This window comes from Molossus molossus, unplaced genomic scaffold, assembly GCF_014108415.1.
Source record: "Molossus molossus isolate mMolMol1 unplaced genomic scaffold, mMolMol1.p scaffold_m16_p_15, whole genome shotgun sequence".
Classification (NCBI taxonomy): domain Eukaryota; kingdom Metazoa; phylum Chordata; class Mammalia; order Chiroptera; family Molossidae; genus Molossus; species Molossus molossus.
The window spans coordinates 19,508,469-19,523,083 of record NW_023425350.1 but is presented as its reverse complement, the minus strand read 5'-3'; the positions used below and the strand labels follow the sequence as shown (position 1 = coordinate 19,523,083).

General features: G+C 48.1%; 1 protein-coding gene across 1 annotated transcript in view; it reads left to right on the top strand.

Moving 5' to 3' along the window:
* Window positions 1–870: 870 nt before the first annotated feature.
* Window positions 871–14,615, top strand: part of CAPN13 (calpain 13) — a 49,166-nt gene continuing 35,421 nt past the window's right edge. Inside the window, exons 1-3 of the mRNA XM_036263563.1 lie at window positions 871–1,068; window positions 10,131–10,209; window positions 11,615–11,730. Coding sequence (XP_036119456.1) covers window positions 871–1,068; window positions 10,131–10,209; window positions 11,615–11,730 — 393 coding nt within the window. The remainder of the gene's footprint in view (window positions 1,069–10,130; window positions 10,210–11,614; window positions 11,731–14,615) is intronic.

Genomic DNA, 14,615 nt, shown 5'->3' with positions numbered 1-14,615 from the left:
AAATTTCCCTGAAGAAACTCTGTTAGTTACCAGACAGGAGTGGCCAGCCTCTTTCTTGGTCTTTCCCAGCTCTCTACTTTCAGATGTAGATTTTCAGGCCCAGAAACTTTCTCTGGCCTTCTCTGCCAACACCCTCTATCCCCAGCTCCCCCCCCAGTGACCCCTCCAGCCCTCATCACTTTCTCTAACACTCGGACCTTTCCGACCCAACTCTTGAACCTGCTTGCACTTGCTACTCAGGGCACCTGGAGGGACTTTTCTTTCTTCTAATACCTACCATTTCTCCACCTGGCAAATTCGTCTTCCTTCGAGGCCCAGTTCAGAGGTCACAGCCTGTGGGAGAGTCATCCCAGCTCCTTCATGTCCACAGGACTATGAACACATTCTTAATCAGACAGTTTCTGTTGAGTGACGAATGTTGAATGTTGTTGTTGAAATGTCTAATTCGTCTTTCCCACTTGATAATGAGCACCTGAGGGTAAAGAGCAAGTTGTATTTTCTTTGAATTGCCAGTATTCAGAAAAGCACTGGGCACGAGGTCAGTTCTTAATAAATATTCAGTCATGTGCAAGTACTCCCGTGTCTCGGGTGCACCCAGAGCGTACTAAGAAGCTGTTGGGTACAGCATATTGGCAACTGAACTGAGAGGATCACTAAGTTCAAGTCTGGGCTCGCCTACCATCTGGCTGTGTCACCAGGGAGAGCGCGGATCTGGGTCTCAGTCCCCTCACTTGTATGGGGGGTGGGGTGACATCTGAGTGCCCCTTCAGGGCTCATATCTGATGATGTGAAGGACTTGATGGCTCATCTCTAAAAATACCTTTTCTTTTTCTCACCAGAAGGAAAGACGTTGGAGGTCCTCTGAGAGTCATGGCACACACTCAGGAATCTCTCTCCAAGACCCCTGTCATCAAGTTCAAGGACCAGGACTTTAACTCCTTGCGAGATCGTTGCCTAAGCAGAGGTCTCCTGTTCGAGGATGAGACATTCCCTGCCGAGCTTTCTTCCATAGGCCTGTCGCTGCTCCGGAGAAAACCCTTCTTCAGCCTGCAGTGGAAGCGCCCGAAGGTGAGTGAGCCCCCAGGCTTCACCCAGCTCCTGGGCCCTCTGAGCCTCTGCCTGGCCCCTCCCACTGAAAGGAGGAGGGGCCTGAGGCCTGGTTTTCAGGGTGGAATTCATGCGGTTCCGGAGCTGCAGTGTCGCATCCTCAGCAGGATGGAAAAACCCTGCACCGGAACCAGGGCCCTTGAGTTCTAACCTAGCTCTAATACGGAGCACATCGCTGGATTCATGCCTCTGAAAAATGAGAAGACATAGGTATGAGGAGTGTAGTGGTTGGTCTCGGGGGTCTCATCTGTCTCCATACTTGAGCCTGTTTATCATCACTATTTATTCTCTTCAGGTTTCACTGTCTTTATCTTCTAGTCCTTTTTTTTCTATTAGAATTTACTCAAAGGGAAGCTACCATGTCAGTCACATATACAATAGGATGAATTTAAATAACTGACTTGACTCTCTCACTTTCATTTGTATTTCCAATCTTGCAAAGGCTCCATCACCTACAAAAGAATTTCAGACATCAGCTGTAAAACTAGGAAGATATTTTAGGGTAACATTCCAGCTCCCCCAAACCCCCCATCCCAGCAGATGGCCACTAATTCCACCGTGCAACCAGGTGAGCCCTGTTGGTTTTTCCAGAACCATCTCAGTTACAGGGCGTGAAGCTTCGGAGGACATTTCTCAGCCCACTTAACGTTTTCATAATCTCATCAAGGCTACTGCTGATGAAGAAGACCCAGCTGAGGACCCCTGTGAGTGCCCTGATGCTCAATCTTCTGTTCATGCTTCCAAAAGCAGCCAGCGGAACCCAAAACAAGAGCAAACAATATGATGTCTAGTAAGCTAACGATTGTAATATCAGCAAGAATTACTGAGCACATACTAAGTGCTTTCAGCAAAGTCAAGCCAGAAGAGCTATTTCCTGGTGACAGAACAAGACACAAACTCCGGAGGTGCCAGCTGTTGCCCTGCCTCAGGACAGATTTGTAGCCTTGGGGAAGGAGAAGGTTAGTGGGGAGCAGGTGGAGCTTGGATGCTGCTTAAAGAAATATGGGGTGCTTCAGCCTTTTAGGATCCATGGTCCCAGCCAGAGGCAACAGGTCCCCAACAATGATTCTCTCCTTCTGGCCTTCACCTCCTAAGGATAGCTGAACAGAGAACACCATTTAAAAGTTTGGAAGGGTTCCCTGGCCAGTTTTGCTCAGCGGTTAGAGCATCGGCCTATGGACCAGACAGTCCCGGGTTCGGTTCCTGCTAGGGGCGCGTCCCTCGGTTGCAGTTTGCCCCTGGCCCGGATTGGGGTCGTGTAGATAGCAGCCAGTCAATGTGTCTCACTCACATCGATATTTCTCTCTCTCTTCCCCCATCTCTCCTTCCTGCTCTATCTGAAGATAAATGCAAAAGTGTCCTCAGGTGAGGATAAAGAAAAAAGTTTGGAAGGCTTAAATATTTTCTCCCCCTTGGTTATTTTCAAAAGCTGACATTCTTTTTGAAAGCGTTTTTTTTTTTTTTTTTTTTTCTTTTTTCATAAGGTGCTAGGCAATAGACATGAGACCATATTTATAGTGTTTAAGAATTTATAACATCGCCCTGGTCAGTTTGGCTCAGCGGTTAGAGCGTCGGCCTGCAGTCTGGAGAGACCCGGGTTCGGTTCCCGCTAAGGGCACGTACTTTGGTTGCAGTTTGTCCCCGGCCCTGGTTGGTCATGCGGGTGGCAGCCACTCAATGTGTCCCTTCACGTTGATGTTTCTCTCTCTCTCTCCCTTCCTCTCTCTTCCTCCCACTCTATCTGTACAAAAAATGGAAAAGTGTCCTCGGGTGAGGATAAAAAAAAAAAAAAAAAGAATTTATAACATCTATTTAGAAAGGGTTGAGAGTTTCTTATCATCTTAATTCCAGCAGCATCTCAACTTCTGGTGTCTTTTGAGGTCAAGGAGAAACTGAGGCAAACAAAAGTGAGATGACTTGAGCAGCATCATGTCAGGAGCCCGAAATAGAGGTGCCAGGGGCCAAAGACAGTCTATTCCCATTTCTCTTCTTCCAGGGCCTCACTCTTCATTCCAGCACTACTTTTAAAATGTATATTGCCTATGATACTTCAGATAAGGGTTAGTTTCCAAAATCTATAGAGTGCTCATACAGCTCAACAAAAGGAAGACAAAGAATTCAATTAAAAAATGGGAAGACGCCCTGGCTAGTTTGGCTCAGCGGTTGAAGCGTCGGCCTGCAGACCAGAGAGTCCAGATTTGGTTCCCTTTGGGGAACGTACCAAAAAAAAAAAAAAAAAAAAAAAAATTGGCAGAGGATCTAAATAGACACCTTTCCAAACAGGACATACAAATGGCCAAGCATGAAAAATGCTCAACGTCACTAATCATCAGAGAGATACAAATTAAAATGACTATGAGGTATCACCTCACACCTGCCAGAATGGCCGCCATCAACAAATCATCAAACAACAAGTGTTGGCGAGGGTGTGGAGAAAAGGGGACTCTAGTACACTGCTGGTGGGAATGCAGACTGGTGCAGCCACTATGGAAAACAATATGGTGTTACCTCAAAAAATTAAAAATTGATCTGCCATTTGACCCAGTGATTCCACTTCTAGGAATATACCCTAAGAAGCCTGAAATGCCAATCAGAAAGAATATATGTACCCCTATGTTCATAGCAGCACTACTTACAATTGCTAAGATCTGGAAATAGCCCAAGTGTCCATCAGTAGATAAGTGGATAAAAAAGCTGTGGTACATATACAGAATGGAGTACTATGCAGCTATAAGAAAGAAAGATCTCTTATCCTTTGAGATGACATGGAAGGACCTGGAGAGTATTATGCTAAGCAAAATAAGCCAATCAGAGAAAGATAAATACCACATGATCTCACTTATTTGTGAAACATAATTAGTAAAATAGGCAGATGAACAAAATAGACCCAGAGACATGGAATTAGGGTTCAAACTGACAAACCTCAGAGGAGGGGGATGGGGGAAGGGAAGAGATAAACTAAAGAACTTATATGCATGTACACATAACCAATGGACACAAACAACAATGCTGGGTGGGGCGGGGCTGGTTCGGGAAGAGGGTGTCAGTGGGGGAAAAAAGGAGAAACATCTGTAACAAAGATAAATTAATAACAAAATAAAATAAAATGTATATGTGGCCACATCATAGATCTTTGTGTTCCTTCTTGCAACTGGCAGTACTTACTTTTGTACAGTACTTTCTAGAGCTTTCCATGAGTCTTCTTTTACTTTGTCTCTTGTGTTCTTTTCATTTCATGGATAATAATAATAAACCCATGGATCAAGTATGTGCACATGCTAGGTATTAGTCTAAGCACTTTCCATGTGGCATTTCATCCCATTGTCGCGCAGGCCTGGGAGGCGCACAGGAGTCCCGCCCCCGTCGCGGAGCTCCGCCCCGTCCGGACTCCTCGGACACTCGGACACTCGCTGCAGTGACGAGGAGGCTCCTCTGCGCTGCCCCTGCAGCGGCCACCAGTCGCCTGGCTGCCGAGCACATGGAGTGTGGGTTGGTGACTGAGGTTCTGAAGTTTTCTTTCTACTCCATTTACCTGAATTTAATTTACTATACCTTCTTGGAGGAAACAGCAGAGTCACCAATGTATGTTAGCTTTGGGGACTAAAATGTCACCCTTGTCCCCATTCTTTAGTGAAAAACATCTCACTTCTCAACTGAGGAATGGACTGTGGGCCGAAACCATATTGTCTGGGGGGCGTCGGAGCTCAGCACCCAGCCTCTCTCTGGACTCTGGCCCTGGCCGCCCAGAATGCAGCGTCACCCACCCGGGCAGTGACCTTCTCCTTCCCAGCAGCCAGGACAGAGTTTCTGAAAGGATCATCCACCAGAAATGATTCACCTTGGGACCAAAATGAGTTCTGGAAGGGAAGGGGTTAACACAGATGTGAGTGTAGGTTGCGAAAGCAACAACTAACAGAAGATAACAGGAAGTGCACGTGCCAACAGCCAGCTGCCCTTGAGCCAAAGAACATTGATACCAATAGAGCCGATCTCTGTCGCACAATTAGAAGGAGCGATGCTCTCCCTGGCCCAGCCTGAACTCTGGCTACCCACCCAAGGGCCTGTGACTAAACGCCAGGGGGCTGCTCCCTCGTGCAGGAGTGGCATGTGCACCAGCAGCCTTTGGGAAGAATGCAGGAGTCACTATAGAAAATAGGCCAAGTGATGTCACATTGGAAGAGACCCCTGCAGAAATGATGCGGTAGAGTGCTGGCTTTGGTGCCATCCAGAGAGGGTCCTTTTTCCTAAGATTCCAGGGGCTCTTGCATTATGTGCATTTCTGGCATAACTAATATAACAGATGGCCCCACACTTTGCATTGAGAAAGAGTCCCACCAATTCAGAACTAAGGTCCTAAGTTTATTTAGTTTGACAACTGCTGATGGCTTCTGTATCAGTCAGGGTTCTCCAGAGAAGTAGAACCAATAGGAGGTTTATCTGTCTCTGTCTCTGTCTCTGCCTCTGTCTCTGTCTGTCTCTCTCTTTCTCTCTCTCTATAGCTATCTATATCCTATAGCATATAACTAATAGGAAATATGTGGCTATATCCTATTGATAGATTTACCACAAGGAGTTGCCTCACGTGGTCAAGGAGGCTGAGAAGCCCCACACTGTCTGCAGGCTGGAGACCAAGGAGAGCCAGTGGCGCGGTCTAGTCTGAGAGGGAAGGCCTGAGAATTGGGGAGCCGATGGTGGAATCCCCAGGCCGAGGGTAGGAGGACACCCATGCCCCAGCTCAGCAGTCATCCAAGAAGGACACACTCTCCCTGCCTCTACTTCTGTCTCCTTTCTGTGGATTGGAGGAGGCTCGTCCACAATGGGGAGGGCAGTTGTCCCACTGAGTCCACTGATTCGCACGCTAACGTCATCTGGACACACTCACAGATTCACCTAGAAATAATGTTAGGCCAAATCTCTGGGCACCCATGACTCCGTCAAGTTGACGCAAAATCAAGCATCGCAGCTTCCTTCTGCACACGTGGGTAGTTCAGCACCCTCCAAAGGCCAGCCCGTCTCACCGAATCGGCAAACACTGAAGTCCAGAAGCCCCTGCCTGCCGGTGTGGTCGTGGGGAAGAGCTGGGCACTGTGGAGGCAGGTCGCCTGACCCCCGCCTACTTCCTGGGGGCCCCGGAACAAACCTCTGCTTCTCGGAACCTGCTCGCTCGGCCTTGCTGGACTCACCTGAGGAGCTGTGGGAATCCTGAGCTCCGCCTCTGGGTGACCGCTGAATCCCAGCTGCAGCAGGTGGGGCCCAGCCGTCTCCAGGCCTGCAAAGCTCCCGGTGACTCTGAGTCATGCTCTGGGTGGATTCTTGGCCCCTTGTTGGTGACTTCACTGCCTTGGTGATCCCGGCCCACCCAGAACCAGAGCATCACCATCTTCCCAGCCGTCTTCCCCCATTTTCTCCCGGGGCCTGGAAGTCAGACTGGCAGATGACAATGCCTCTGGATATAATCCCCTCTCTTTCCTCCTTTGAGACCCCCCAGCACCCCCAGGAAGCCCAGTGTGGAGGAGGACCAGGCAGCTCAGAGGGCAGGGGGCTTAAATGCTGATTTTGTGCCGTGTTGATGGATGCTGACTATTGACTTTCGATTTGAAATAATTGCCATTTAATTTTCATAACATTAAAATATCTTTCTGTTCCTGATTAGCTAGAATTTGGGTGTTTTATTTAATTTTCATCACTTGGGTAGTGGTGCATTTATCAAATGCCTTCATGGAAGGATATAAAGTGTCTCCTCTCTGGCCCATGTAAATACTTTTACAGTATTGGCTTCCTGATATGAAACCACCCTGGCATCCTGAATTTCTATGGAAAACCTCGCGCAAGCACAGGTTTGTCTTACCATTTACTGCAGATTCACTGGCTGGGGGTTTTATTTCAGTGTTTCTATGAGTGAACAGTCTAGTGTGCGTGTGCTTCTTTGTTTTCTGTTTCTTGGGTTGGACCTCCAGGCTATGCCGACTTCTTAGAATAAAGTGTGACAGGGTTCTCCCCCCACACACTTTTGTAAAAAAACAACATGGAAACTGTAAGTGATGCTGCAGTTGTCTATCCCTTGCAAGTCTGAGACAATTCAGCAGGAAAAGCAAGTGTACTTGGAAGCCTTTACAGAGATGTTAGGGAGATGCTCTTTGATCATTTTAAAATACTGGGCCAAGGTTATTGATCTTTCAGGTTATGCACCAACCTAACTGAGTTGGGGCAATGTTAATTTTCATCAGAAAATCATTAGCACTTTTAAATTGATTAGTGTGGAATCTTACATCATGTATTTATATTGCTAAAACCTCATTTTTACTACCTTTTGGGGGGCTTTGCTACCACATTTGCCAAAGGTTGGGCCTTCTGCCCCAAATAGAAAAATGTACTTGCTTTATTGACCTTGCTGTTTTTCTATTTTATAATTAACTAATTGTGCTCTTTCATCATGTCTTTCCTCCTATATTTACCAGGCTCTTTTTGGCTTTTTCTTTCTAACATGTGTGAATCAACTACTTAATTCATGTTTTTTTTTTTAAATTTTATGTTGTTTAATAATAAATGGATTTGAGGTTCTGGGTTTGTCTATGAATATGGCTTTTTAAATTTTGCAAATACTGCAAAGTGAATCAATATTTATTGAGCACATACCCTGCCCGATGCTATGCTAAGCATTTTACCTCCTTCCTCCTTTGTAGAACGAAAGAGCCCTTGCTTGGCAAGGCTGTCGGGAGGCAGCCCATGAAGGGCGTGCAGCCCTCGGAAAGGGTTTGACAACGGCAGCCAGTGTCTGGATAGCTTTGTCATTGGAGTCTCCCCTGTTACACATGAGGACACAGTCCCAGCAGAGGAAAGGAAGTGGCTCAGGGTCCCCTTTTCCACACGAGGACACAGTCTCAGCAGAGGAAAGGAAGTGGCTCAGGGTCCCCTTTTCCACACGAGGACACTGAGGCCCCGCAGAGGAAAGGAAGTGGCTCAGGGCCCCTTTTCCACACGAGGACACAGTCTCAGCAGAGGAAAGGAAGTGGCTCAGGGTCCCCTTTTCCACACGAGGACACTGAGGCCCCGCAGAGGAAAGGAAGTGGCTCAGGGCCCCTTTTCCACACGAGGACACAGTCTCAGCAGAGGAAAGAAAGTGGCTCAGGGTCCCCTTTTCCACACGAGGACACTGAGGCCCCGCAGAGGAAAGGAAGTGGCTCAGGGCCCCTTTTCCACACGAGGACACAGTCTCAGCAGAGGAAAGGAAGTGGCTCAGGGTCCCCTTTTCCACACGAGGACACTGAGGCCCAGCAGAGGAAAGGAAGTGGCTCAGGGTCCCCTTTTCCACACGAGGACACTGAGGCCCCGCAGAGGAAAGGAAGTGGCTCAGGGCCCCTTTTCCACACGAGGACACTGAGGCCCAGCAGAGGAAAGGAAGTGGCTCAGGGTCCCCTTTTCCACACGAGGACACTGAGGCCCAGCAGAGGAAGGGAAGTGGCTCGAGGTCACCCAGGGAGCCATGCAGAGCAGGGCTCCACACCTGGGCTGTCTGAAGCGACTCTGGAGCGCACACATACCCCTCCTCTGCCGATCGCTGCTGGGAACCAGGAAAAACCAGTGAGGAGCTGTAGGAGGGGTGGCCGAGCACGCTGAGCAACGTCCACTGCACTCCTGGTCCAGTAACCCCTGGCCTCCACCCTCTTCTTCAATTCCCACAGGTGGCGTGTCTGAGCATCTGCTGACCGACAGAGGCCTCCATGGGGACCTTTGCTTCCTTTTCCAGGGGAAGGGGAGGGGGCAGTAGAAGTCGTTGAAGTGACCCGTCGTTTTGCAGCTGGAAGAGTCCCTCCCTTTATGGCACTGCAGCGAGCTCTGCCCTACTTGCTTGTGTTGGGAGAGACCCCCAAGTTCGGCCCAGCCATGGGAACAGCAGGGCGCTGGACTCGGTGCCTCTACCCCCAGGCCTGGGCCCAGGGCACCTCAGGCCTCCTGAGAGGGCCAGCTATTTGTGGGAAGGCAGTGGGAGGAGGGGCAGTGCGTCAGTGAGCCGGCCGGGCCTCCGTATTTGCAGACACGCACACCTTGGCTTGCCCCTGGGCGGCTCCACCAGGAAGCTGGTGGTTTATGAAGGGCTGGCAGCACACTCACGGCTGCTGAGCAAATGAATCTATTTACACTTTGCAGCCCTGCTCTCTGGGGACTTATTTGTCGATGTAAAAAGAAATGATAAAGGCACAATTACCTAAGTCTGCAAATGTACGCAGTGGAAGTCTAGGCACAGCAGAGGTGCTGAGGGTAATCCTGCGGGCTCCTCGCAGGGGGCAGGCCTGGAGGCTGGTGGGGCTGCAGCAGGAGCCAGACCTTTGGCCTGAAGGGCCTGGGAGCCCCTTCAGAAACTCACCATCCTCATGTCTGCTGCAAGTTCCCCCAATTCTCCCAGATGTTGCAGCGCTGCAGAATTCCCTAGCAACCCGTTTCTATGGCCAACAGAGTCTGTGGTGCTAGAGGTGGGGAAGCCCTGGGCCCTGAGTAACAGCACCGGAGCTGAGGGCCGTGGTCTTCCCGAACCAGTGTGTGAGTTGGCCAGGGAGCCGGCAAGATCCGAGTAACGCGACACCCTGCATCCGGTACAGCACGGGCTGCACTTGAACCCGGGGCCCAGAAGGCCTGCGCTGACTTCTAAGAGAGGACATTTCACAAGGGAAGCTTTATTGTTTGTAAAAGTTTCCTCTAATAAATGTACCTGATTCTTTTCCCCCTTGTTTATAACCTCTTGATAAAACACTGCTTTTTAGGACCAGCACGGCTGAGACATTATTTATGTTCTCTCTTCATGCATTTTGCTTATGTATTTATTGCCGGTCTTGTCAGTTACATATACACCCCTTTCGTATCTGCCTTCCTGATAGCAATAAAACCTGAAGAATGAGGGGAACTTTTAAGCACCTATTTAAGAATTAACCTCTACTTTTCAAAGACAAAGTGAGTGATGTCTTGGGTACCACTGTGGGTCACAGAGGAATGAAAGATGCTCATGGCTCTTCTCCCTCTTTCCGAAGGATATATTGATGGGTAAATCAGAGCCTCACTTCATCCTGGAAGGTGTGAGCAGATTTGACATCCAACAAGGGGAGGCAGGTAAGAACTCAACCTCCTCTCTCCTGGCCATGGATCAGGGCTGGCTGCGCAGTCAGCCTCCGGGTAGAGAGGGTGGAGGGTGATGCCCACGCAAACCCTCGGAACTCTGGACTGCCCACGCCCACTTCTGCAGCCTGCAGGTTGACTCAGCAGTGGGGCGCAGAGCCCTCTGAGTGGGGCACTGTCGAAGGAAGGGAGGAATCGGACAGGGTTTAGTCTGAGCGCCAAGTGGAGAAACGTCAGGAAGACGGGAGGAGAGAGACCGAGAACGGGACGTGACACTCGTGAGCTTCGGCCGTGCCCGTGCTCTGTGTGTGCTCCCTCCTTGGCGCCTGGTAACACCCCCACTCGATGTATGGGAACAAAGGGTCCAAGAGGCAAAATAATTTCCTTAAGTCACATAAGCAACAAGTGGCGGAGTTGGGTTTGAATCCAGGGCTGTGGTTGTTTGACTCCCTCCCACCCACCAGACAGCCGTGGACAAAGTTGTTGCTAAGAGCTGAGCAGTGTGGATAGGGGACAGGAGGGCTTGCCTGGGAGGAGGCCCCTGGCTGGTACCAGGACTGGCCGAGAGAAACCCGAGCCAGAAGCCCGGGAGTGGAGGGAAAGGACTCGCTGGGAGGGGGAAGTGGACAGAGAGTTGGGAGACAGCAACTCTTCTGAGGACAGACTATATCCTTAAAATGTCAGTTCACAAGCGATGCCTGCACTTGGACTTCACCGGATGGAATCGCGGTGTCTTGGGCTAAGTCGATAGAAGCCTCTGTGGCTTGTTTGCAGTGTTGGGGAGAGCCCCAGAAGCCAATCATCCTCCTAGGAGAGCTCCCCCTAACTGAAGACGGGACCTCTCCAAGGGCGTCTCTGGCTCCTGCCCCGCCACAGTGCCTGACCGAGGTGCCACTCAAACCATTGGTTGTGTTGAAGATAAAGGAGGGGGGACTCGGGAGAAGGGCTCATCATGACATCCCAGGAGAAACTCAAGGCCACGTGTCCTTCCAGGAGGAAGAAGAGGAGAGAACCCATGTGGGCTAGAGGGGTCCTGACACAGGGAGGGGCTGAACAAGTATCAGCGAAGAAAAGCACAAATCTGTTTTCTGAAATGGTAGAGGGCACCATTGTCACCAATACTGACAGCAAAAGACGTGTAGCTCAGCTCTGGGCACCTCTGTCTGGGGTCTCCTGACTTCCCTCAAACCGCCTTCACCTCCACCATCACCACCAGCTCCTCCTCTATGTGGCTTAGAACTGTCCTCAGTGAATCTTCCTCAATTCTCTCTCTGGCAGGGAACCACCGCATTATTCAGAAGGATGTATGTGGGCGCTGGTAACAAGACCCGCGGTGCGTGGGGTGGGCTTTCAGGCGTGTCCCGGGGGCCTCTCACACTTGGCTTGTGTCCCCACACAGCAGACTGCTGGTTCCTGGCGGCGCTGGGCTCCCTGACCCAGAACCCACAGCACCTGCAGAAGATCCTGAGGAACCAAAGCTTCTCCCACCAGTATGCAGGGATTTTCTGTTTCTGGGTACGTGTGCCGCTGGGGTGCTCCCACATGGTTCTCTCGGAGCACGGGGAGGCGACCGTCCTGAAGATTGGCCTGGCCTGGCCGCCCGAGGCGGGGAAGGGGCGCGTGCGTCAGTCACACTGCGCGCTCAGGAAAGGTCTGAGCTCACGATCTGACAGCACGTGGGAAAGATGACAGTTAAAACGTTCGCATGCAAATTATTTGTAGTTATCTGTTTGTTTAGTTGATTTTGAGAGCACGTTTACTAAAGCTGGGGCAGTGGAACCAGGAAGGGCTTAGGATAGAAGCAGCAGCTGGAGAGAGCCTAGGCAGGGCTGCTTTGGCTCACGGAGGAATCAGAGCAAATGGGGCGCTGGAGACAGGTTCAAGGGGTTTGCCTGGGACGAGCTGCTGCTGCCCATTGCTCCCCTGGTTGCAAGTCTCCTGAGTCCCTTAGAGTTTAGGAGGTGCGTGCCTGTGGGGGAGGGCGGGGGAGGGGAAGACACGGGCATGCTCCTGAGAGGGGAGCGAGCCCTCATGTACTTTTTTTTAAATGGCAGAAACAATCAGCAGAAGAAAAAAAGAGTCTTTTATCACCACTGAGCTTTTATCTCTGTCTATTCCTGTGCTGCATCTTGTTATTTTGATTACAGTAGCTTTAGAGTAAGCTATAACATCTGGTAGGATGATTTCTCCTTTATTACTCATTATTCTTTACTCAGAAATATCTTGGTAATTCTTGCACATTTAATTGTCAATGAGAAATTTAAAATCAGTGTGTCTAATGAAAAAAAAAGCCACTGTGAGGCGAAAAGGAGCAGCATTAAATTTATGTATTAATTTGGAAAAATTGCACTTTTATTATGTTAATGATTCTTTCCAGAAACATGGTCTATCTTTCCATTTATTCAGAACTAGTTTTATGCCCTTCAATAAAATGTTATGGTTATGTTTTCATATTGGTGCTATACCCTTCTTGGTAAATGTAGTCTCAAATATTTTACAGTTTTGTGGCTCACGTGAATGAGATTTTCCTCCTCATTTCTAACTAGATGTTGCTGAAAAGAGAAAATCCACTCCTTATATATTAAATTTTCTCTAGCTACCTTATCACATTCCTTTATTTGTTCTAATTTTTTTCTTTAGTGGAGTCTGGATGTTTTAGTTATCTAATATTATCTGCAAATAAAGATAATTTTGCCCAGTTGGTCTGGCTTAGTAGTTGAGTGTCAACCCATGCACCAAGAGGTTGCCAGTTTGATTCCCAATCAGGGCACATGCCCAGGTTGTGGGCCCGATCCCCAGTGGGGGGCATGCAGGAGGTGGCCAATCAATGTTCTCTGTCATCGATGTTTCTGTCTCTGTCTCCCGCTCCCTTCCTCTCTCTCTAAAATTAATAAAGAAAAACAAAAAGACTATGAGCCCTGGCTGAGTTAGGTCAGCAGTTAGAGTCCAGGGACCTAAGGGTCGTGGGTTCAATTCTGGTCAAAAGCACGTAGCTGGGTTGCAGGTTTGATCCTTGGCCCCGGTTGGGATCGTGTGGGAGACAACCAATTGATATGTCTCTCTCCCATCGATGTTTCTCTGTCTCTCTCTCTCTTTCTTCTTCCCCCCTTCCCTCTTTTCCACTCTCTCTAAAAATCAATGGCCAATCAAAAACCAATGCAACAGATTGGTTGAATAAAGAAAATGTAAAAATATAGCATTGGGATTGATAAAGTTGATTTAACCCCTGATCTGAAGAAATTCAATAAATTTTCAGAAAATCATGAAAACAACTTTTTGACAATAAATTTGGAACTATAGAAGGAACAGTTGGTTTTCCTGGCAAAAACATGAATTTCAAAAATTAACTCCAAGATAAATAAGAGACCCAAGCAGATCAGTTGTTACTGAACATATTGCAAGTTAAAGAAATCACATTTAAATAGGAAGTCGATCCAGATGATTTAACTACTATGTTTTACTTTCTTTTTTAAAAAAATATTTTTTCTTTATTGATTTTAGAGAGAGAGGAAGGGAGAGGGAGACAGAGACAGAAACATCAATGAGAGAGAACAGTGATTGGCCACCTCCTGCACGCCCCCCACTGTGGATTCGGCCCACAGCCTGGGCATGTGCCCTGACTGGGAATCAAATCGGTGACCTCTTGGTGCATGGGTCGATGCTCAACCACTGAGCTACACTGGCAGGGCCTCACAGTCTTTTTTTAAACAAAAACTTTGACTATCAAATTTTCTGAGATCTTATTTGTATCTATAGGTTTTGATATAAAATATCTTACTTTTATTAATCTTAAGATAACATATTTTTTAGTTTTGATTAAGTTTTGTAGAGGGTAATCTTTTGGTTGTAGAGTTTTAGATTTATTAAATTATGACCAAAAAATATAATTCATAAAATCTCTGTGTTTTGGCAAATTGTGAAGTTTTATTTACGGTCAAGTCCACCACAGTTTTTTTGTAAATGTTTTATTACCAGCAATCATCTCTCTTATCTTGGCTTCTTTTTGTCTGTGTGATTTGTCAGATTCTAAAAGAGGTGAATGGAGTTCCCCAAAGTCGTAGTTTGGCTGTTTCTCTTATGTTTTCAGATGTTCTGACTTTATATTCTTCCTGCTGTATTCATTCGTGCCCAAAGGTTCTTGCTCTCTGGTTGGTGAAATCAAGGTGACAGATACATCCCTTTGTCACAAGTAATGCTTTGGGCCTTGAATTCCTCTTCATCTGATATTCATATTGCTAGTCCAGTTCCCTGTTACTTACATTTCCTTCTTATCTCTGTGCTCATCCCTTCACGATCAATTTCATGTTTACTGTTGGGTGTTTCTTCTACAAGGCACACTCAAAAGTTATCGCTCACCGTTGTTTCTTTCACCCTTCATTTCCCTTATCTGAAGACTTTTG